Source organism: Arabidopsis lyrata (assembly GCF_000004255.2).
Source record: "Arabidopsis lyrata subsp. lyrata unplaced genomic scaffold ARALYscaffold_5, whole genome shotgun sequence".
NCBI classification, from domain to species: domain Eukaryota; kingdom Viridiplantae; phylum Streptophyta; class Magnoliopsida; order Brassicales; family Brassicaceae; genus Arabidopsis; species Arabidopsis lyrata.
Genome location: NW_003302551.1, coordinates 7,108,575 through 7,134,100, shown reverse-complemented (window position 1 = coordinate 7,134,100; position 25,526 = coordinate 7,108,575). Strand labels below are relative to the sequence as shown.

General features: G+C 45.4%; 1 protein-coding gene across 1 annotated transcript in view; it reads right to left on the bottom strand.

The window, feature by feature from the left end:
• LOC110228488 (uncharacterized protein At3g60930, chloroplastic-like) overlaps window positions 1–24,939 on the bottom strand; it is a 30,424-nt gene extending 5,485 nt beyond the window's left edge. The window contains exons 1-4 of the mRNA XM_021026130.1: window positions 24,469–24,939; window positions 23,736–24,392; window positions 7,531–7,677; window positions 7,360–7,434 (exon numbers count right to left, since the gene is read on the bottom strand). Coding sequence (XP_020881789.1) covers window positions 7,360–7,434; window positions 7,531–7,677; window positions 23,736–24,392; window positions 24,469–24,939 — 1,350 coding nt within the window. The remainder of the gene's footprint in view (window positions 1–7,359; window positions 7,435–7,530; window positions 7,678–23,735; window positions 24,393–24,468) is intronic.
• Between the last annotated feature and the right edge of the window lie 587 nt (window positions 24,940–25,526).

Here is a 25,526-nt window from a genome sequence, read left to right as displayed (position 1 = left end):
GATGCTTCGGATGTACCTCCGTGCTAAGGGGGTTCCGGGTCCTGTGAACGCCCCGGTCTTCCCCGTTCCATCTGATAGTGAGGAAGAAGATTTGGAGGAGGAGGCCAGCAACTGTCGGAAACGTATTTGGGATCGTTCCGAAGTGAACTCCAAGGACAAGGCGTCCACTTCGGAAGTTAAACCGGCGATGAAGGAGCCTGTTCCTGAGCCCCTTCCTTAAATGTTCCCTAATTCTGCTCTCTTCTTTTTTTTTTTTTGAAAAAACTCGTAATGGGCTTCGGCCCCCTTTTATTTATGGAAACACTTGCAACTTTCCTTAAAATATTCTTGGTGATACGATTTTTAATGCAGGATCGGTTTTAGGGATTAATCTTCTCCGCGAATCACTCCATTCCTAGGATAGAATCTGCAGCTCACTAAGGATATGACGTTACTATAAATTATAGTCTCAATTTCCCTTTACTCCTCACCACTCTTTTTATTTTAGCAGGTATGGAGTTCAATCTTCGCTGTTCAGAATCTATGCCTGACTTCTCCAGAATCGGAATGATGAGCGAAGATGTTCCGAATGAGCCAAACAGGCAGCCTCCTCCACCTCGCGGCTTCTTAAGATCTCAGATCCGAGCTCCATGTGCTTTGATCAGGGATCTCTCAATCAGAGACCAAGGAACAGCGACGGCGTTCATAGAGGCACTCGAGCTTCAACACCGGAAGCTTATGTCGGAAAAGAGGAGACTTCGGAAGAGGATTAACCGGATGCAACGCAGGCTTACTACGGTGTCAAGAAATCTTCACATCCTTGAATCTCACCCCGGAGAATGGATTGAGCTTGGAATCTCTGACTTTGCTCGAATTCGGACTGCATGATGTCAATCCTCGATCTTGCGGGTCAAGGAATTGAAGTGTTCTGCTCGTCAACAAGGATTTCGTAGTTCGAAGTGTACGATGAGGGACACTTCGCCTTTTTTTTTTTTGAATAAACGCTTTATTTCCAATTTCTTGTATGTTCGCATAGCCGAACCTTCTTCCTTTAATAAAGAAATAAAACAAAAACTTTATTAATAGCTGAACTCGTTTTCGAGCTGCCTACGTACCCATTTCGGGATCAAGCCAAATCGTAGTTCATGTACATAAACAATGCATGTAGCTTCTAAACATAAAACTTCTTTAAGTTGATCACATTTCAAGGTCGCTTGACTGGATTGTCTTCTAGGTCTTTTAACCTATAAATGCCGTTTCGAACCACCTCGGTAATAATGTAAGGTCCCTCCCAATTAATACTAAGTTTTCCAGCACCTTCTTCTTTTTTATTGTCAAAGACGCGTCTTAATACGTAATCTCCCACGAAGAACGGCCTACTTTTAACTTTAGAATTGTAATACCGGGCTGCTGCCTGTTGGTAATTCTGGATCCGAATTAGAGCTTGATCACGCCTTTCATTTATGGTATCCAGTGAATCGTTAAGCATTGCTGAATTTTCTTCCTCATTTAACGGTGCTTCTGTTCGACGAAGTCCGGGCACATTGAGTTCAGCTGGTACTACCGCTTCCATGCCATAAACCAAAGAGAATGGAGTTTCTCCTGTAGGTCGCCTAGGGGTTGTACGATAAGCCCACAGGACGGGTTGGAGTTCTTCATACCATCTTGAGATTGCTTAATATCGTCTTGTTCGCGGCTTCGGCTTGTCCGTTCCCTTGCGGATATCGTGGAGTAGAATAACTAACTTTGATTCCCCAGTCCGCACAAAAGGCATCAAACTCGTGTGAAATGAATTGTGGCCCGTTATCAGTGACTATTTCGTATGGAACTCCATGTCGACATATAATGTTTTTCCAAATAAAGGTCTTCACCGCCGAATCCTTGATACCAACATACGCCTCAGCTTCAATCCATTTTGAAAAGTAGTCCGTAAGGACTAAAAGGTACTGTACACCTCGAGTTGATTTGTGCAATGGCCCAATGATGTCCATTGACCATCTCATAAACGGGTATGGGGCGGAAATGGAGGAGAATAATTCCGACGGTTGATGGATCAATGGTGCATGGAGTTGGCAGCGCTTGCATCTTTGGGCGAACTTAACACAATTTGTGATCATAGTGGGCCAAAAATACCCCATTCTTTTAACTTTAAAAGCCATAGCTCTTCCTGATGAATGACTCCCACATAATCCTTCATGCACTTCGCTCATGACGATTTCGACTTCGGGCCCAAAAATGCATAATAGGTAAGGGTCACTGACACCTCGTCTATATAACGCATCCTTCGACAGACAAAATTTCGCGCTAACGACTTTCATTTTCCTGGCCTGCCATTTATTCTTTGGGAGCTCACCTGTCATGATGTATTGCTTTATTGGCTCCCTCCAGTCAGCCCCCCAGTCTTTAGCCGGAATTTGATCAACTTTGTGAAATATCCGCGGCTCTGGTTCGGGATGTTCGTGTGGTTCAAGAATATTTTCCTCGAGTAATGGCTCGGTTTCTAACATCGTTTCTGGAATCATTTCTTCAGCTAAGACAACGGGTTCCTTGTTAGATGTATTTGATCCTTTTGACTTCCTGCGTTTGTTGGGTGGCGGTTCGATCTCTGGTTCGCCACGGTCGCGTGCCGCTGCTCGAGACCTTGTAACGACGAGGGTTTCCTTGCTGTCTTGAATGCTTCGCTCCGAGATGCACTCTACTGGAATAACTCTCTTTAACTCAGGATCTGATGTTGACGCCAAAGCGGCAAGTGCATCTGCAGTTGTATTCTCTCCCCGAGGTATGCGGATTAACTCGAATTTCGAGAAATTTTTAGATAGATCCTTCACCACTTCGAGGTAAGCTTCCATTCTTGAATCTTTGGCTTCATAGTCTCCATTAAATTGGTTAACTACTAATTGCGAATCGCAATAAGCCAATATTTCCTTAGCTCCAACTCCTTGTGCTAGTCGAAGTCCGGCAATAAGGGCTTCGTATTCTGCCTCGTTGTTGGAGGCATTGAATAACAATCGGAATGATTGTTCTAGAATTTCTGATGTCGGAGATTCCAACCTAATTCCCACTCCGGATCCATGCTTTGTTGAAGACCCATCTACGTGTAATTTCCAAGTTTGGTTCTCCGGTTGATCTATCGTTCCAGGTATTGGTAGTTCGGTCAGGAAGTCTGCTAAGACCTGAGCCTTCATACCGATCCGGCTTTTAAACTCTATGTCGTACTCGCTTAATTCCACCGCCCATTTCGCCAAACGTCCGGATTGACTTGGACTATGAAGTATTGTTCTGAGTGGTTGGTTAGTTAATACCTCAACCGGATGGGACTGAAAATATGGACGCAGCTTCCGAGCCGAAGTTACCACCGCGAGTGCAAGTTTTTCCATCATTGTGTATCTGGTTTCCAGATCCGTCATTGACTTGCTCACGTAGTAAATTGGTTTCTGCTCCCCACGGTCTTCCCGAACCAAGACTCCACTAACCGCGTGGTTTGAAACTGAAACGTACAAGTAGAGTTTTTCATCCACTTCCGGTTTGGACAGTATAGGTGGAGTGGTTAAGTATGCCTTAAGCTGCCCAAAAGCTTCTTCACACTTCTCATCCCAAAGGAATCCTTTGTTCCCTTTTAGAATTTGGTAGAAAGGCAACGACTTATCTGTTGACCTCGAGATAAAACGATTCAAGGCCGCAATCCGCCCAGTCAACCGTTGTACTTCTTTGAAGTTTTTCGGAGATGGCATGTTTAGAAAGGCGTTAATTTGATTTGGATTGGCTTCAATCCCTCTTTCTGTCACGATATAACCAAGGAATTCCCCGGATGGGACTCCAAATGTGCACTTCGCCGGGTTCAGCTTCATTTGATATTTATTGAGAATATCAAAACATTCCTCCAAATGCTTAACATGTTCTCCTTTCTTCAACGATTTAACCAACATATCATCTATGTAGACTTCCATAGTCTTCCCGAGGTGATTGTGAAACATTTTGTTCACCAACCGTTGGTAAGTCGCTCCTGCATTTTTCAAACCAAAAGGCATTACCTTGTAACAGTAGATACCTCTATCTGTGATAAATGACGTCTTTTCTTGATCGTCGGGGTTCATCATTATCTGATTATAACCCGAGAAGGCGTCCATGAATGTTAACAGCTCATTTCCAGCGGTGGACTCTACAAGTCGATCTATATGCGGGAGCGGGAAACTATCTTTGGGACATGCTTTATTTAGGTCTGTAAAGTCGATGCAAACCCTATCTTTTCCATTCTTTTTCTTGACAACGACAGTGTTTGCTACCCACTCCGGATATTGCACTTCTCTTATGGACCCTATCTTCAAGAGTTTATCCACTTCGTCGTTTACTATTTTTGCCCGCTCCACTCCAAGCTTTCTTCTTTTTTGTTTCACCGGTTTGAAGCTTGGATCTACGTTTAGTTCATGACAAATTATACTCGGATTTATGCCCGGCATGTCCGCTGCTGACCATGCAAATGATGCTTTGTTTTTCCTTAAGAGTTCGATCAAAGCTTCTTTTATTTGGCCAGTCAAAGTTGCTCCAATTCTAATTTTCCGGTCCGGCTTGTCTTCTTCCAGTACCACTTCGACTACTACATCCTCTTTCTTCTGCCCACTAGGAAATTTTGTTTTTAGTCCTTCTTTTGCGGGCTTCGTTAATTGCTATTGAATCTTCATACGGTGGCTAGCTAAGTAACAAGTCCGTGAAGCTTCTTGATCTCCCCGAATTGTTTCCACCCCATTTGATGTTGGAAATTTGATACATTGATGATATGTAGAGGGGACTGCTCTCATCCGATAAATCCAGGGAGTCCCGAGGATGATGTTGTAAACAGCGGGCTTATCGAAGACAACGAAGTCCACGATCTTCGATACCTTCTTGGCAAGGACCGGTAGCTTGACTGTTCCGAGAGACATGGCTGACTCGCTTGTGAATGCAACTAACGGAGATGGGGGTCCTACTATGTCTCCTCGGCTGATTCCCATTTTTTCTAGAGTACTTAAAAAGATCAAGTCGACCGAACTGCCTGTATCTATAAGGATCCTTGATACTTCGAAGTTTGCGACGTCAAGAGTAATGACTAGAGCATCGTCATGCGGTCTTTCGAGATGCCGCGTTTCTTCTTCGTTAAATGATATTGAAGCACCTTGAAAATCAATTTCTTCACTCAAGCTTGCTTTGAGTAAGACATTTCGTCTATGTTTTTTGATGGAACTTATTGAATCTCCGCAAAATCTGGAACCTCCTAGAATCACATTGATCCTCCCCTTCGAACTTCTTGGTTCTTCCTCGTTGGATAACCTTGGTCTTTTGGAATCTTGATCTTTGGAATTTTCCTTTGCTTCGTGGTATTCCTTCACAAAATCTTTTATATCGAATTTAGAAAGATCACCACTAGCCCAAAGCTCTGCGAGGTGCTTTTTAAGAACGCTGCAATCCTTGGTTAAATGTCCGGTTACTTTATGAATGTCGCAATATAGACTTTCATCACGGACCCAAGTGTTTGATCTTCCTTTCCCTTGGAATTGCTTCCCGACGGAATTGTTGAAGGGTTGCGACCCAAACTTCCTTGGTCCTTTGCTCTCTCTAGGCTCGAACTTCTTGGTAGGGACGGTGACTGCCGGCTTTTCTTGTTTATTCCGTTTGGCAAAACTTTCTTTTTCGTCTTCTACCTCCATCCAATTGTTTGCACGGAAGAGTGCATCCTGAATTGTATCTGGTTTATGAAGTATTAAGTCTTCTTTAAACCTTGAATCATGTCGCAATCCTTTTCGTAGGGCAGATAAAGCTGATTGCTGTGAGATTCTTGGGAGTTTTGATAGCACCCCTTTGAATTTGGTGATGAAAACTCGAAGTGACTCATTAGATCCTTGCGTTAAGTTCCAAAGATCGGCATCCGAAACGCTTTTATCCATAAGGATAGAGTATTGCTTTAAGAACACGGCTGACAGTTCGTCGAAATTGCTGATCGAACCCGGCTCTAATTGGGTGAACCACATTAGAGCTTGGCCACATAGATTCTCCGAAAACAGCTTGCAATAGCCTGCGTCCTCATCAGCTTCATCCAACTCGACTCTTCCTGCAGCGATCAGAAAGGCTGCAAGATAGCTTTTTGGATCCTCCAATCCGCTGTAAGGGTCCAACTTGAGCTTCCGAGAATCTTTGATCCTCAAACTTGCAATTCGTGGGATAAAAGGGGTTCGCCTTGCTTCTTCAATGACTCGATTGATGTCTGGCTCCGAACTTGTAGCCTGATGAAATTTTGATTTCATTTCTTTTAATTCCTGGCTAACCTTCCTCATGGTCTCGAACTGGTCGAGGTTCTCCTGCTCGTACTGAGCTGCAAGTTGTTCTTCATCCCCGAGCTGCATCTCTTCTTCCGACGTCTGAGCTACATTATTAGTAGCACCGGGAGTTGTTTGTCCGCTGGTTTCATTTCGTGCAGCGGAACTTGGCGAGTTGAATATCCCTCTTCGGGTTCCCACTGGGTTTCCTGCACTTAAAGAGCGAACACGAGTTTGTATATTATTGACGTTTTGACTAAGAGATACCTGGGATGTTTCCAACGTATCGACGGCCTTCTCCACATCCGAAAATTTTTGTGATATGTCCGACATGGTTTGCTGCATAGCTTTGAGGGTTTCGGCCAATGATGTCTCAACGGCGTCTCCTCCGGACATTGTCGCTTATCTCGGGAATGTAGAAAAGAAGAAATCTGACCACTCAAGAATCCTGATATTCCCCACAGGCGGCGCCAAAATGTGGATGTCGGATTCACACACTCAAGTATTTTGTTAAGTGGGAAAGATTATTCTTGAGGGACAAAACTGAATACGTAAGAACTTGTGAATTGATACGAGAATTGCTATCTTATTTCTCTCTTCGGAGGAAGATCCCCTTTACATGGCCATTGGCCTCTATATTTATACATAGATAAGCGACATTAAAATGGATAATTAAGTACAATTATTCCTTCTTAAATGTGTCCGTTTTGATTCTTCGACTTTAATGCTCAACGTTTGAATTTGAGTTGACTCTGATTTTCATGGGCCTCGCCTTTTTGGCCCAAGTGTCCTTGAACCGACCTACCCGCGTCTTCTACACCGAACTCACATCTCAGTGCAGTCACTTCGGACTCTCGAAGTGGTGACAACCACTTCGACCGTCCCCTCGGTTCATGGGCCCAATGGGCTTCATCTTTTATGGGCCACCCGCTTGACTACGTGGCAATCTTTGGTTGGTCTCGTACTTCTGGTGCGGGATCCGACACCAACACTTGTGGTAACTAAACCATTGCATATCTGTCTCCTTGAGCTTTACAAAAATAGCAAACGTTTTAACAATACTATACCTTGTTGATATCTTGCAAATCTTTACATTGTCGTTGGCACTAAAGAAAAACCTTTCTGGTTGAAGAGGTTTGGAATCCTCTTTCATATCCATCTCTATTTCCTGCAATACAAACAATGAAAATTTTAGTGCCACAACATAGTTGTACGTACTGGGACTCTATAGTACTTAACAAAATCAAACATGTTTATTACTTACCTCATGGTCAGACACATCATTCAACGAAGATGGTTCGTCCCCTTGATCTTCCACGATATCAATTACTAGAGTTGCTATCTTTGAATGCTTTGGATCTGATTGCTTTTGTCTTTTGGCACTTCTAAGAGATATAGGTGGGCCTTCTCTCTATAATAGCCATTGTAATTAGTACCTACAACAACAAATACAAATTCAATATCAAACCTTCAAAAACAATCTTATAATCTTTTTAACACTCTTCACAAACCATCTCTAAGGAACAAATTCAAATCCGAATTTAAATCATAAAAACTAGTCACATTAGTTATCCTTACCAGAGGATATTAACACTACAAGTAAACATGTCTATTAAAGACTACTATTAACGACAGCTTCTAGATGTTGTTAAAAAGCGTTGTATTAACGACCTAGGAGTGACATATTATAACTTCTGCCGTTAATAAGTCGCTATTTTTTTTTCTCGGCAAAAAAGGAATTCACAAAAGTCCACCTCAGAGTCTATCTCTCAGCAAGCCGGGGTTCCCCCTGGTAACTCGAGCAGAAGAAACCCAAAAAAACATTAATATGTCGGGGTTCTTTTGGAATGTGCGAGGCTTTAATAAATCTAAGAAACATTCCATTGTTGGTGATTGGATTCAAGAAAATTCTTTGCAGTTCGGGTGTATTTTGGAAACAAGAGTTCAGGAAACAAAGGCGTCGCGAATCATCTCGTCAGTGTTTCGTGACTGGTCATCAATGACTAATTATGAATTTAATCGTTTGGGACGAATATGGGTAGTTTGGAGGAACAATGTTAGAGTGACACCAGTCTTTAAGAGTGGCCAACTTATAACATGTTCGATTCTGGTTGATGGAGTAGCAGAGGAGTTTTTCATCTCCTTTCTTTATGCATCAAATCTTGCTGAAGAGAGAAAGGAGTTGTGGGAGGACATCAAGCACCACCATGATTCACCTATGATCCATGATAAACCTTGGTTAATCTTAGGTGATTTTAATGAAATTCTAGATGGAGAAGAACACTCAAACTATGAAAACTCTCTGCTGGTTCCCTGGGGCATGCGAGATTTTCAAGAAACAGTTCGCCATTGTTCACTTGCCGATTTGAGTTCTCATGGCCCTCTGTTCACTTGGTGTAACAAACGTGACGAGGGATTAATATGTAAAAAGTTAGATCGGGTGCTTGCAAATGAAGCGTGGAACAGATCTTACCCTGAATCTTATAGCATTTTTGAATCTGGTGGTTGCTCCGATCATCTTCGGTGCCGGTTTAAAACAGGAGTTGCAGTACCAAGACCGAGAGGCCCATTTAAATTTTCAAATGTGCTCACATCCTTGCCAGATGTTCTGCCCACGGTTCAGGAATATTGGGACAGCACATGTGCTCTTTATCACTCCACGTCTGCAATGTTCAGGTTCGCAAAAAAGCTCAAAGGTCTTAAGCCGCTACTAAGGTCTTTGAGTCGCAGGAACTTAAGTTCAATCTCGAGCCGTGTAGAGGAAGCCTACAAGACGCTCTGCGAGAAGCAAATAGCAAGCCTGGATAGTCCAACACCAGCCTTAATGGAGGAGGAGAATGAAGCTTATAAGATTTGGGATCATGTAGCTGAACTTGAAGAGGGGTTCTTAAAGCAAAAATCGAAGTTGCATTGGCTAAATGTTGGGGATAAAAATAATAAATACTTCTATAATGCTGTAAAATCAAGAATTGCTCACAATGCAATCAGGGAGATAAAGTGCCAAGATGGTTCAATTGTTACATCACAGGAGGATGTTAAAACTGAAGCAGTCAGATTTTTTGAGGAGTTTCTATCACATCAGCCAGGTGAATTAGCGGGCTCAGATATTGATCAGATCCAACTCTTGCTAGACTACCAGTGTTCAGCCATAGACCAGGCAGGGCTTGAGTGTGAAGTAACAGAGGTAGAGATCCGAGAGGTGCTTTTCAAGATGCCGGTGAACAAAGCTCCGGATCCCGACGGTTATACAGTTGAGTTTTTTAAGCATGCTTGGCCGATCCTGGGAAAAGATTTTGTTATTGCCATTCAATCTTTTTTCCTCAAGGGGTTTCTACCTAAAGGAGTCAACACTACAATTCTGGCCCTCATCCCAAAGAAAAATGAAGCGCAAGAAATGAAAGATTATCGCCCTATTTCATGCCGTAACGTCATGTATAAGGTAATATCTAAACTTCTTGCAAATAGGCTGAAGAAAATCCTCCCCTCGTCTATAGCTCCAAATCAATCAGCGTTCATTAATGACATGCTAATGATGGAGAATCTACTTCTTGCTTTAGAACTGGTAAAAGATTATCACTGCAAATCAATTTCTGGTCGCTGCGCACTAAAGATTGATATATCTAAAGCCTTCGATTCGGTTCAATGGCCTTTTTTAATCAATATTCTTAAGGCCATTAATCTTCCGGATAAATTCATTCATTGGATTCAGCTTTGTATAGAGACTGCATCTTTCTCAGTCCAGGTTAATGGGGAACTCGCTGGTTTTTTTCGTAGTGCGAGGGGACTGCGACAAGGCTGCTCTCTATCACCCTATCTGTTTGTTATCACCATGAATGTTCTGTCTCGAATGCTGGATAAGGCGGCTGCAGACCGACAAATAGGCTACCATCCCCGTTGTAAGAATATGAGTCTCACCCATTTGTGTTTTGCTGATGATATACTAGTTTTCTCAGATGGAAGTTCCCGTTCAATAGAAAATATTTTGAGAGTTTTCAAGGAGTTTGAAGCGGTCTCTGGTCTCAAAATAAGTCTGGAAAAATCAACGCTCTTTATGGCGGGTCACTCACCAGATCATCAAGCAGCTATCCTTCAGCAATTCCCATTTGAAGCAGGTTCACTGCCGGTTCGATACCTTGGTCTTCCCTTACTAACCAGGAGCATGTCGAGAGCTGACTATCTACCACTACTCGAAAAACTAAGATCTCGGATCACATCGTGGACATGTCGTTTCTTGTCTTTTGCAGGCCGCCTTCAATTGATAAAATCAGTTCTATCAAGTATCACCAACTTCTGGCTTTCCGCTTTTCGCTTGCCAATGAAGTGCATTAGTGAAGTAGAAAGTCTATTCTCTGCTTTTCTATGGTCGGGGCCTGATCTAAAAACTAAAAAAGCCAAGATTGCTTGGACAGAACTTTGCAAACCAAAGGATGAGGGCGGGCTGGGTTTGAGGTTGTTATCAGAAACTAATACGGTGTGCATTCTAAAACTTATTTGGCGGTTGGTATCTGCGGATGATTCATTATGGGTTAAATGGATTCGTAAAAACTTGCTTCGTAACAAGTCTTTTTGGTCGGTACGTACGCATAGTTGCTCGGGTTCATGGATGTGGCGTAAAGTTTTAAAGTATAGGGATAAGGCAAAATCTTTACAAAAAATGGAGGTGAGGTCTGGTCATAATACCTCATTTTGGTATGACTCATGGTGTTCACTTGGGAGATTATTTGATTCTCTAGGCCAACGTGGAAGTATTGACATGGGGATTACATCTCATTGCTCTGTTTCCGATGCTCTCACAACTCACCGCCGTAGACGGCACCGAGTAGAGATTTTGAATAAGATTGAAGATGAACTTGAATCGCTGCGACTTCGCACGGATGTAATGGGTAATGAAATTCCCCTTTGGAGGTGATATGTCTATAATTTGCATGATTTAAGCATTCATTCTTCATCACTTTGTCATTGTTTCAATCACATTTCATCTCATTAGTAGTCGTTTTAGTGTGTTTTGCATACTTAGGACGTTTTTGCATTAGGATTGCATGTGCATCGCATATTTGGTTGTTTTCAGGTACTTTGGATGCTTTTGGAGTTCAAACAGAGGAGAAACAGAACAGAAATTCAGAACGCTCAATCACTCCCTCAGCCAAAGCACTCGATCGCAACCTCGGAGCCCTGACAGAGCAAAGCACTCGATCGCAACCCCAGAAACTGTCATGAAGGGCAAAACCACTCGATCACAACCCCGGAGCAATTTCAGAAGAAACCACTCGATCGCAAGATCGAGCAGAAGCTGTCATGAAGGACATATCACTCGATCGCAAGCCCTGAGGGATCACCCACTCTACACCACTCGATCACCACCTCACGTCATCTACTCGATCGCACCACTCGATCGCAAGGTCGCTGGACCATTCCATCTCGTCTTCACTACAGACCACTCGATCGCAAGACGGAGTTCCCGAAGCCCAGTTTGATCAGTTTCACTCGATCACAGGGAAGCCCATTTCAGCCCATCAGATGTTTGATCGCAAAGTCTCGTTTTGAAGACCACTATCCCGAACTTTCTTTATTTAACTTTTTTTCGCTTATATAAGCAGCCTCTAAGGGTTTTCCCTAGGGCATCCAGTCTTTATTTTCAGTTTTTACCTAGACTCGTTTTGGTAGCCGCAGTGTGTTCTTCCTGCGACTTTGTATTTGCTTTCGAGTATTTTATAATTCAGTTTTTGTTTCAGTCTTTATCATTTCCTGTTATCATGTTTTCAATCGTTTCATTACAATTGTTTTTGATTATGTCTGAGTAGTGAATTGTATTTCTGAGGATGGGATAGAGTAGTCGTGGTTGTCTTAGTCGATTTAGATGGTTGAGTTTAGATTGTTTGAATCCCTTCTGGATTAGTTGCGCTTATTGCTTGTTCCTTTCTGATCAACTGGAAAATGAATCCAGACATTCCCGCACCCAAAAGGTGTTTGATGGAATGTCTGATCCACTAATTCCAGAGATACTCGTCTCTATCCCAAGGTATTGGCCGTTTAGAGCGGGTATTGGCTTTAACAAGTTGATTCGATATTGCCTGCTTAGTTAGAGATCGCTAATGGTGATTAGGTCTGTGTCTAGCTCTGCTTGAGAATTTCTATCACGGTGGTGAATTGATTTGCTTCTGAACTTGTTGTCAAGGGATAGCTTCTGTGAAGTTTTGTCAACCGTCTAAATAGATTAAGGAGACCACGCTATTCGATTACCCTGTCCTTAGAAATCTCTTATCCATTTGATTGCCTGTTATCTTACTTGCTTTGTTATTCAACTGCCTGCTATTGCTAGTTTGCATTTCAGTTTCATTTCATTTCTGTTATTTCGCATTAGGATTGTTAGAAAACAACAACTCTCTGCTTGGCTTGACTTAGCAAATTCTGATCACATCTCATCTGTTTGCATCACACTAGATTGGATTGACACCCTAAAATACTACAACGACACGATAGTGTTTTAGGTTTAATTGAGTGAAAAATCTATCATTAATTTGGCGCCGTTGCCGGTTTAGTGTTTGTTTGCTATATTTGAGATCATTAGAATCGTTAACATCAAGTTCGTTTTTGTTACACAAGATACTGACATTGTGTTTTTCTGTCTGTGTTTCAGGTACTCACAGCAACCAGCTTTACAGACTCATCTTTGATTGGTCTGCTAAAGCCTTGCTGTTACCTATTATATGCATACACGGTCAAGAGGAAATCAGAATCTCCTCTTCAACGATAACATCGACCGTATCGCTCGCCAACTAAGAGAACAAACAGCAACAGACACAATGGCTGATATTGTAGATGACCAAGACCAACCCAACAACATTGGTGCTGGTGACTTCCCACACAATCACAACCAGCGTCATGGAATTGTTCCTCCACCAGTCCAGAACAACAACTTTGAGATCAAGAGCGGTCTCATTGCAATGGTTCAGGGGAACAAGTTTCACGGCTTGCCAATGGAGGATCCGCTTGATCATCTTGACAAGTTTGAAAGGCTCTGTGGCCTTACTAAAATCAATGGAGTAAGTGAAGATGGTTTCAAGCTTCGCTTGTTTCCATTCTCACTTGGAGACAAAGCCCATCTATGGGAAAAGACGCTACCCCGGGGTTCAATCACGACCTGGGATGACTGCAAAAAAGCTTTCTTGGCTAAATTCTTCTCCAACTCCAGAACAGCAAGACTCCGGAATGAGATATCCGGATTCACTCAGAAGAATGCTGAAACCTTCTGTGAAGCATGGGAGCGCTTCAAAGGTTATCAGACCAAATGCCCTCATCATGGCTTTGGAAAAGCTTCTCTTCTCAGCACACTCTACAGAGGCGTCCTTCCCAAGATAAGGATGCTGCTTGACACCGCTTCCAATGGGAACTTCCTCAACAAAGACGTTGGAGAAGGGTGGGAGCTCGTTGAAAACTTAGCTCAGTCGGATGGCAATTACAACGAGGAATATGACAGAAGCATCCGCACCAGTACTGACACTGATGACAAGCACCACAAAGAGATGAAAGCTCTCAATGACAAACTTGACAAGCTCCTGCAAGTGCAACAGACGCATGTTTACTTCGTCTCTGAAGATGAACAATTCCAAGTCCAAGAAGGGGAGAATGATCAGTCTGCTGAAATCAGTTACATTCAGAACCAAGGTGGCTACAACAAGGGCTACAACTACTATAAGCAGAACAATCCCAATCTGTCTTACAGGAGTACCAATGTTGCAAACCCGCAGGATCAAGTCTACCCTCAACAACAGCAGACCCAACCCAAACCATTCGTACCATACAACCAAGGTTTTTCTCCCAAGCAACAATTTCAGGGGAACTACCAACAGCAACCACCACTTGGGTTTGCACCTCAGCAACACCAAGGTTCTGCTGCTCCTGATTCTGACATGAAGCAAATGCTCCAACAGCTTCTTCAAGGACAAGCAACAGGCTCAATAGAGATCGCTAAGAAGCTGGCCGAATTGAACAACAAGATAGACTGCAGTTATAACGATCTCAACATCAAGGTAGAAGCACTGACCTCAAAGGTCAGATACATGGAAGGCCAAACTACGTCAACCTCTGGAATCTTGATATATGTGATAGTGTTGCGTAGTTTGTCTATCCTGGATCCTTCACTCTGCCATGTTCCATCAAGCAATCGACTTTCAGCAATTGTCTATGTGATCTAGGAGCTTCAGTCAGTCTAATGCCACTCTCTGTGGCACGGAAGTTGGAATTTATCCAGTACAGGCCTTGCGACATCACCTTGATTCTTGCTGATAGGACTACAAGGAGACCTTTTAGCCTGCTGGAGGATGTGCCAGTAATGATTAATGGAGTAGAAGTGCCTACTGATTTTGTTGTGCTTGACATGGATGAAGAACCTAAGGATCCTCTGATTTTAGGAAGACCTTTCTTGGCCTCAGTGGGAGCATTAATAGATGTCATATATAGTAAGATTGATCTCAACCTTGGGAGGCACGTCAAGTTGCAGTTTGACATCAACAAAACTCCAACAAGATCAACAACAGAGGGAAAGACCTTGGAAACTCAGAGAGCGGTTCAGGGAGAAGGAATTGAGGCTGCAAAAGTGAAGGAACCAGTTCTGGTCCAGACTCAACCTTCGAACTCAATCACTCAATCGAGTATACCTTCAGCGCTTGATTGGCGAGAGCTCAAAAGGAAATCTGATCTCCAAGAAAGAACCATTCAGAAGCTGACCCACACTGTTGAAAAGCTTAAAGACATACTAAGTCATATTCAAAGGGGAGTTCAACCTCAGCCCAACATGGACGTTACTTCTACTGGGAAATCCACTTCGGAAAGGTCAGAGAAAAAGGACTATCCACCAGAAGAGGAAGCAGCTTACTTTGAGGAAAGAGGAATTGAGTACTCAGCTGCACAATTGTCAAGAGAGGATGCTGAGTATGACGACGAGTTCAGTGAAGGAGAGGACTTCTCAAGTTCTCCATCTCACAATTTTTCAGCCTAATAAGTGTGAGGAGTCAAGCTAGAGACTCTAAACAAGCTCACTTGGGAGGAAGTCCCATGATTATCCTTGTATATACTTTTTATTTTCTAGGTATTTTTGATGTGTTTTGGTTCTCAGGGAATAAATAGCATCTGGAGTAATAAACAAGTGTGCGATTGAGTGTTGAAATAAAAATTGTTTCAATTTTTACTAAACCACTCGATCACAACATAGGAGTGGAGAGCTCGGGCATGCGATCTAGCGGTTGTGGATCACATCCTTTTCAACAATGTTTTTAAACCACTTGATCGCAACACACACTTGGTGAGATCGAGTGGTCATTTATTTGGCTAACCCATTTCACTCGATCGCAAGGGTAGGTGAAAGTGTCCGACAAGAACTTCAATAACAGCCCATACTCAATCACAAGGCGCGTAGGTTAAAGCAGACCCATCCTGCCGACATCATAAAGGGTCATTCCATCCCATCCGTCCATTTAAAGGCAACACACCTCCTCCACACATTCAAATCGCCAAAGGGAGATAAGTATCTCTACTCTTCACTTTTCTGCATCACTTGCGATTTCAAAACATCTCTCTAGTTTATCTCTCTACTTCATCATTAAAAACGCTCTCAAATCTTACTTTGCTTCAAGTGTTGTTCTTTAGAATAGAGCGTTAAAATCACTAGATCGCAACTCGCTAAGCCTAGACCACCAAGGCACTCGATCACATCTCTGTCAGATATCACTCGACCGTGCTTTTGGATCCGTCTCTCGCCCCGTAACTCACTCGATCGCAACACTGTCACAACTGGAAGTCACCTCTCTCATTCCCTTTGTTTATTTCTCACTAACCTACTAAGCTTTAGTTGTGAGTTTCAAATCGATTGCAGCTTCAAGATGAGTACGCACAGCTACGAATCATCCATGGATGCTGACTTCAATGTTGAAGAAGCTGAATCTTGGTCATGTATGTTGGGGTCGGATTCCATCCTTTAGCGCCGAGCCAGACTTAGAACACTTCGGGAGTCTTTCAGCGATCACATCATTCACCTCGGGATATCCATCTAATCGATCTAGTATACCCGAGCCCATCGCCTCGGGAATACCTTTAACAAGTAGTTTCAAGTACCCGAGCCCTTTGCCTCGGGATACTTGAACGAGACGTTTCAAGCACCCGAGCCCTTCGCCTCGGGGATGTTTGAACGTTACGAGCACCCGAGCCCTTCGCCTCGGGGATACTCGAACAAGACGCTTCAAGCACCCGAGCCCTTCGCCTCGGGGATGTTTAAACGTTACATCTCAAGCACCCGAGCCCTTCGCCTCGGGAGTTTCTGAGCCCATCGCCTCGGGGACACCCGAATAAGCCATCCCAGAGTGACCGAGCCAGTCCTTCCTGTACCCGAGCCGATTGCACGAGTTTCCCCGAGGTGAAGTCTTCATCATCGCCCGAGGTAAAGACTTAGCAAATATTCGCTTTCAAAGTACCATTTCCAAGCAAGATGTCATTTCCGAACAAGAAAGATCATTTCCGATATACCCGGAAATGATAAGAGAGAATCTAGAAGGATCGATTCAAATCAGGAAATCTCCCAAAGACTCCGAAAAATAAGGAAACTATCCTAATCCGCGATATTCTGAGCCGACTTCAAGATAAATGGAAATCTTCCAAGAATATCGCTGGAGAGGCGGTTTATCACCTATATATAAAGAGACTCAAGGCTCAAGCAAAGGCAAGCAAGATCGCTCTAGAATTTATACTACGCAAAGCTCTCACAGCACAAACACCTTTTCTCTTACGATCAAACTCTTGTACGATCAAAATCATCTTTTCATTAATAATATCAAGAACACCATCTTTGGTATCAATCGTTTCTGTTGTTCTTTGAGAATTCACGATTATCGTATCCCTAAAATAAAACCTTAGACAAATCTCGATTGTGTTAGTTTCGACTTCCACAGTTTGGCGCCGTCTGTGGGGATACTTTAGAATTCTCTTACCCTAAGACGCAGAACTCGATTACTGAAAAGGACGATGAACGAAGACGGTCGTCAGACGCCACCAGCTGGAGGAGGGATCCCAAACCCTCCGAACCCTCAGAATCCTCAAGCCGATCCAACGATCCTAGCGACTCTAGCCGAACTGAAAGACCTGATGGTTAAATTCCAGAAGAAAGCTGACGACCAAGAAAAAGCTAACAAAACCTTGGCGCAGCGAGTTGACGAAATCGCAACGCGTGGGCAACCAAAAACGACGCGTTTCCAGACTCGGCCGCCACGAGCTCGGAGGGATTTACCTGGCATCAACCCGACAAGACTCACGTTCGCGATACCAAGATGACCCCACCGAGCCAGACGCAGTGGATTTAACGGACGAGCCAGACAATCTGCAAGATGAGCGTACCCGAGCCGGAGCTAACTCCGCCGAGCGAACAGATCTCAATGACGACGAAGAAACTGAGGAAAACATAAGGTGGGCCGAAGAATCCGAAAGAGAAGATGAGCTAAGCAAAATCCGAGCCTCCCTAGCCAAGGCAGAAGCTGATATGAAGCTCGTCAAAACCCAGATACATAGCGTTTCATCTTCCGCACCGAACATCGACCGAATTTTGGAAGAATCTCGGAATACGCCTTTCACCAAAAGGATTTCCGAAACGACGATGTCCAATCTGGGAAAGTTCAAAATCGACTCTTACAACGGATCAACCGATCCAAAGTGCCACATTAAATCGTTCGTGATATCTGTGGCCCAAGCCAGGTTCAAACCCGGGGAAAAGGATGCAGGTCTGTGCCTACTGTTCGTGGAACACCTCAAAGGACCCGCATTAGAGTGGTTTTCGAGATTGGAACGAAACTCGATTGATAGTTTCGACGAGCTGTCGACGTTGTTCCTCAAACAATACTCCGTGCTCATCGACCCTGGAACTTCTGACGCGGATCTGTGGTCCTTGTCTCAACAGCCCACCGAGCCATTAAGGGATTTCCTCAAGACCTTCAAATCGACGCTAGCTAAGGTCGAAGGAATTACAGATGTAGCAGCTCTCTCAGCTTTGAAGAAAGCTCTCTGGTACAAGTCAGAATTCAGGAAAGAGTTAAACCTGTCTAAACCAACAACAATTCGCGAAGCGCTGCATCGAGCCTCGAATTTCGTCGCCCACGAAGAAGAAATGGCGCTATTAGCAAAGAGGCACGAGCCAACAAAACAGGCGCCCCGAACCGAGAAAACCGAGAAAGCCCAAGCGACACCTCCGGTCCAGAAGAAAACTCGTGAGAGCGGTACGTATACGCATCACGAAGGGCGCAATTTCTCAGGATACCATAGCTACCAGATTGACACGCCCCGAGGCCGTAGCCGCGGCAGAGGCCGAGGCCGTGGGCGTGGAAGAGAGTCCTTCACTTGGACGAGGGATCAGCCACCGAGCAATGATCAAGAATATTGCGAACACCACAAAATTTTCGGCCATCATACCTCGAGATGCCGAAGCCTTGGAGCCAAGTTAGCAACCAAATTCCTAGCTGGAGAGCTCGGGACAAACGTAACCCTTAAGGACCTTGAGCCAGAACCAGAGCCCGAGCAGACCAACCCAGGAAGAGACCCCGAACCAAGGAACCAGGAGTCTCAGAAAAGAACCCGGGGGTCGGAAGACGAAGACCGAGATGGTACGCGGCAGAAGGTTCTTACCATAATGGGTGGATCACCTTACTGTCCTGACACCGTAGCGGCAATCAAAGCTTATCAACGCCGAGCCGAGACGCCTAGCAACTGGACAAGACGCTTCGATCGACCTAACGACGTGATCACATTCGAAGAAAGCGAGACAAACGGGCTCGACATGCCTCATAACGATCCAATCGTCGTCACATTAGCAATAGGAGACCACGATATTTACGGAGTATTAATTGACACCGGCAGCACCATTGACGTGATCTTTCGCGAGACGCTCCAACGAATGAACATCGACATGTCACTGGTGGTTCCGACCCCGAGGCCTGTCCTCGGATTTTCAGGGGAAACTTTGATGACGCTTGGAACCATCCAACTACTAGTCCGAGCCGGCGGGGTAACAAAGATAGTCAGCTTCTCAGTCACCGATCGACCTACCATCTACAACGTCATAATGGGAACCCCGTGGTTAAATCTAATGCGAGCTGTCGCATCAACATATCATCTGTGTGTCAAGTTCCCGACCCCTAATGGCGTGAAAACGATATGGGGCAGTCAGAAAAATTCTCGGATGTGTTTCATGGCAGCACACAAACTCCGAAACCCTGTCACCGAAGCGAAGGCTGAAACCAGTCACAAGAAATCAAAACTTGGCCGGAGTGAAGAGAAGGCTATATCTAAACAGTTATAGCAATTACAGATCGAGGAGGCGCGCGAGGAGAAGAAGCCTACCTCGGATCCTGTAATCTCCATTAGCCTCGACGACGAACGGCCTGAACGATGCGTGGAAATTGGCAGCGACTTAACCGAGGAGATCAAGACCGAGCTCATCTCATTCCTCAAAGAGAACATCAACACCATCGCCTGGTCAGCTGAAGATCTACCTGGAGTAAGCATCGACGTAATCTGCCACGAGCTAAATGTTGATCCATCTTTCAAGCCCATCAAGCAGAAGCGAAGAAAATTGGGCCGGGATCGCGCAGATGCCGTGAACGCCGAAGTAGAAAAGCTCCTGAAGATCGGCTCGATCTTTGAAGCAAGATATCCGGACTGGTTAGCAAATCCTGTCGTGGTTAAAAAGAAGAACGGCAAGTGGAGAGTCTGCGTCGATTTCACCGATCTGAACAAAGATTGCCCTAAAGACAGTTTTCCGCTCCCACATATCGATCGTTTAGTGGAAGCAACCGCGGGAAATAAGTTGCTATCATTCATGGATGCTTTCGCAGGATACAATCAGATTCTCATGCACCCCGACGATCGCGAGAAGACAGCGTTCATCACAGACCGAGGTATCTACTGTTACAAAGTCATGCCCTTCGGACTCAAGAACGTCGGCGCGACGTATCAGCGACTTATCAACAGGATGTTCTCCGAACAGCTCGGGAAGACGATGGAAGTTTATATCGATGACATGTTAGTCAAATCCCTTGAAGAAAGCGATCACATAGCCCATCTACGCGACTGTTTTCGTCAGCTCAACAAGCACAACATGAAGCTTAACCCGGCAAAATGTCGCTTCGCGGTAAAGTCTGGAGAATTCTTGGGATATCTCGTAACTCACCGAGGCATCGAGGCAAACCCAAAGCAAATCGATGCTCTACTAAACATGCCCTCACCGCAGAACAAGCGCGAAGTCCAACGTCTCACCGGGAGAGTCGCAGCCTTGAACCGATTCATCTCGCGGTCCACTGACAAATGCCTTGCTTTCTACGATACTCTGCGCGGGAACAAGAAATTCGAATGGACCGATCGCTGCGAAGAAGCTTTCCAGGAACTGAAGAAGTATTTGGCCAATCCACCGGTGTTAGCGAAACCGGTCCCGGGCGAGCCATTATTCCTGTACATCGCAGTCTCTGATACGGCTATAAGTGGAGTCATAGTCAAGGAAGACAGAGGGGAGCAGAAACCGATATTTTATGTCTCGCAAACTTTCACCGACGCAAAAACACGCTACCCGCAAACTGAAAAGCTCGCCCTCGCCGTAGTAATGTCAGCTCGGAAGCTACGGCCATATTTCCAGTCTCACTCAATTATCGTCATGGCGCCCGTATCACTCCGAACCGTCCTGCACAGTCCGAGCCAATCGGGACGCTTGGCCAAGTGGGCGGTAGAACTCAGCGAGTATGACATCGAATACAGAAACAAAACGTGCACAAAATCTCAAGTCTTGGCCGATTTCATCATCGAGCTGCCAACAGAAAACGTCCGAGAAGAGTCATCCAACGCTGTCTGGATCCTCCACGTCGACGGCTCATCCTCAAAACAAGGTTCTGGCGTCGGAATCCGCCTCGCATCACCAGAGGGTGAAATCCTTGAACAATCCTTTCGGCTAAATTTCGACGCAACTAACAACGTAGCTGAGTACGAAGCGCTGATAGCAGGACTTAAGCTGGCTCGGGGACTCAAGATCAACAAGCTGCGAGCCTTTTGCGACTCCCAGCTCGTGGCTAATCAATTCAATGGAGAATACTCGGCTCGCGACGAACGAATGGAAGCGTATCTTGCTCTCACGCAAGACTTGGCGAAACAGTTCAGAGAGTTTGAGTTAACCAGAATCCCACGAGGTGAGAACACATCGGTCGATGCCTTAGCGGCTCTAGCTTCAACCTCAGACCCAAATCTGAAGAGGATCATACCGGTTGAGTTCATCGAAAAGCCGAGCATTGAAGACAATAGCAAGGATCAAGTTCTAACAGCTCGGGAGACAGAAGAACCGGAAGAAATGGGCATCGAACAGATAGACCAGCAAACTACGGACGCAACCGAGCCCGAATACGGGAGCGATGCCAAATGGATCAGAGCCATCCGAAGCTATATCGCTGATGGAGAAGTTCCTACTGAAAAGTGGGCGGCTCGGAAGCTTAAGGCCAAAGCGGCTCGGTATACTCTGATCGACGGAGAGCTCTTTAAATGGCGATTTTCTGGTCCCCTCCTTATCTGTGTCGAAGGAAACGAAGCTCGCAGAGTCATGGAAGAAGTACACGGCGGATCTTGTGGAAACCATTCTAGCGGAAGAGCCTTGGCTATAAAGATCAAACGCCACGGATATTTTTGGCCGACGATGGTCAAAGACTGAGAGAAGTTTTCTCAACGATGTGATAAATGCCAGCGACACGCACCAACCATTCATCAACCCGCCGAGCTCCTCTCTTCCATCACTTCGTCTTATCCATTCATGCGATGGTCCATGGACATCATCGGACCTCTACACAACTCCAAGCAGAAGAAACTTGTCCTCGTACTGACTGACTACTTCTCCAAATGGATCGAGGCAGACTCCTACGCCAGCATCAAAGATGCGCAGGTCGAGAACTTCGTCTGGAAGAACATCATATGCCGCCATGGGATACCTTACGAGATTGTCACAGACAACGGATCGCAGTTTATTTCGGCTCGGTTCGAAGGATTCTGCGAGAAATGGGGAATTCGCCTCAGCAAATCCACGCCTCGGTACCCTCAGGGAAACGGTCAAGCCGAAGCAGCCAACAAGACGGTTCTCGACGGAATAAAAAAGCGCCTCGACGCGAAGAAAGGCCGCTAGGCCGACGAATTGGAAGGAGTATTATGGTCACACAGAACCACGCCGCGGTGGGCCACGGGAGAAACACCCTTAGCCCTTGTCTACGGCACGGAGTGTGTGATTCCCGCCGAAGCCGAGATCCCGGGACTGAGAAGACGTTTTCTCCCCGAGCAAGAAAATTCCAACACTCAGATGATGCTGGAGGAGCTGGACTTAATCGACGAAAGAAGAGATTCGGTTTTGATCCGTATGCAGAATTATCAGAATGCAACGGCTCGGTACTATAATTCTCACGTTAAGTATCGTCGTTTCCACGAAGGAGATCTCGTACTGCGCAAAGTTTTCCAGAACACCGCCGAGGAGAATGCAGGTAAGCTCGGCGCGAATTGGGAGGGACCTTACACGATCGCAAAGGTAATCCGTCCCGGCGTCTACGAACTCATCAACATGAACGGCAAAGCGGTACCTAGATCCTGGAACGCAATGCATCTAAGGAAATATTACCTCTAAAAACCTAAGGTACGCATGTACTTGAACTACGGGGTGGCTTGATCCCTGAAAAGGGTACGTAGGCAGCTCGTCCTCGGACGAGTTCAGCTACCCCCCTAATTAAAAAAGGGGGGGAGTGGGTCCGTATACATATATACTCCCACTAAATTTTTCAAATTCTCTAAGTTTTTACCCTTCGGATTATCAATCTTATCCACCTCGGAGATTTTAACAGTCATCTTATCGACCTATAAAGCTAAAAGTTCGTTCGGACGATGGCCACGTCCTCGGACAGAAAAAGCTCTTCTCACCGCCTCGGACACAGCGCGCTATATAAACAGTCGAGACGATTTGGTCGGAGATATCTTGCCATAAAGAAATTGTCTTCAGAAAACCCAGTTGACTTCGACACTGGTACCCCAGTTCGCTTCTAAGCACTGGCTTCGACTATATCAGCTCGGGTCGCAACCGATAAAGATTAGTCCTACTTAACCAAAACCCAGTTATCCTGACACTGGTGCACGATTCATTTCACTTTCGGTTCGAAAGTTAAGACGTTTGGATTTAACTTCTCAACGAGCAATTCTTAAACCCGGTTAACTTAACACCGGTGCATGATTCTTTTCGCTCTCGGCTCGAAAGGTAAATCCAGATATTTGACATTAGTTTTGGATTTAGTTCGGAAAGATTTTTTAAAAAAAATAATCGACATAAAATTTTAAGGGATAAAGTCGTCCAGGCATGTCTTACAAAAAAGAGAATAAAAAGACATCTCGGGATCAGATCGAATCTTGGTTAACCGGCGAAACTTGAGCTACCTCGGTACCTCGGTTCGAACCCGACTGGTCGGCAACGCCTATCGCAGCCACGGCACCCTTGACCGAACGATTCCCGAAGCTATCGTCGACAGAGTCCGGGGAAATCGGAGGAAGCTTCAAGTCCTCTCGCAGCTCGGTCCCGAGACGAACGTACTCATCCTCGGCGTCTCCATATTCAGTGGTCCATTGAAGGACCTCGGCCTTCTCATCCTCCATCCTTTTCCCTTCTTCCAGCTCGGCTATCAGCTCGGCATTGGCCCGCGCTTGCACCAAGTACATGTAGCGCGTGGATACCTCCCCGAACTGGTCCATCTTCGCCTCGATAGCGCTGACCTTCTCGGCAAACTCCCTTTTGGCTGCCCTCCTCTCTCTGACAATCTCCTTCTCCCGGAGAGCCTTCTCCTCGTTAAATAACCGATGGAGTCTTTCGACCTCGGCCTCAAGCTTTCTCTGAGTCCGCAGGCTATCCTCAGAAGCTTTCAATCGCTCCACCTTCTCGGCCTTAGCCAACGCCTCAGCTTCCTGTTTAGCCGCCATCGCCTCGGACAACCTAGCTTCGACCTCGGCTCGGGACGTCTCTGATCTCTCACGGGCCAGCTCGGACTTCCGAGCTCCAGAATCATAGGCCCGAACCATGGAATTCATCGAATGGAAGGCCTGAGATAGAACGAGAATCATTAGCAAGCAAATACGCAAACGATAGTAAAATAGGTCGAGAACAGATCAATGATACCTTCAGGAATCCGGCAGCAGTTTCACGGTAGTTTTGAGCCTCCAACAAGGCATCAGGAGTAGACAGTGGCGGACCCGAGCAAGAAGCGACAAAGTTCGCCGAAGCGATCTTGTCCTTGTACACTGGAGGAGTTTCGCCACGACTCCTTTTTTCCTTCCTAGAAACTCCCGAGCCATCATCTCGGGGTCTTTTTCCCCTAGTTTTGGATTTCGCCTCGGCGGCTGGAGCAGCAACGACCATAGTCCCTACCACCTCGGGGACGTCGGTCGTAGGGGAGACGTGCCCGGCCACCTCGGGAACGATCGAAACCATATCCCGAGCTTCATCAGCTGCCTCGGCACCAATAACGACCTCAGGGTTGGCTTCGGGAGGAGTAGGAGGTCTGAAGTTCGCCTCCAAAACGGCTTTTTCCTTAGCCGCCTTCTTTTCAGTAGCCTTCCTGGCTCTCAGAGATTGCGCAGCTCCTTGCATTTCAATGAGATGATCTAAACGGTGGTCGGATGATTCTGAAGAAGACTGGCAGGGAGCTCCGTGCAACAAACGCAAGGCTCTCTCGATTCTTTTCTGGGAGAAGTGTTTTGTCCAATCGCACTTCCGAGCGATTAGTTTGTCGTGGAGATCTAGAAAACCTTCGGGAATGTCTTCGAGAAACGACGGGTTCCGATCTGCATGAACAAGAAAAACGGTCAGTAAAAAGGTTAAAGCAAAACAAGACAGCAAATACGGCTTCGGGCGTAGTACCGATTTGTCTCCACTTTCCAACAATTTTCCCTAAGTAGTCCTCGTGGACACTATACTCATTCAAAGCTACGAAGAAGAAATGGTCGGTGTATTTCTCATCCTTGCTCGGGAAACCACCGATAACCCTCCTGTTTGGCCTCGGAGATATGTAAAATCTCTCAACAGGGCCCGGTATGCGCCGGATCTCTAGGAGATTCCTTAAGTGGCTTAGGTCGACGAGATTGACCATCTCAATACTTTGGACTAAAATCCCCACTAGATGTCGCAAGCCTCGGGTTGTTATCTGGGATAAAGCAATCTTGTACGACCAGAGAAAC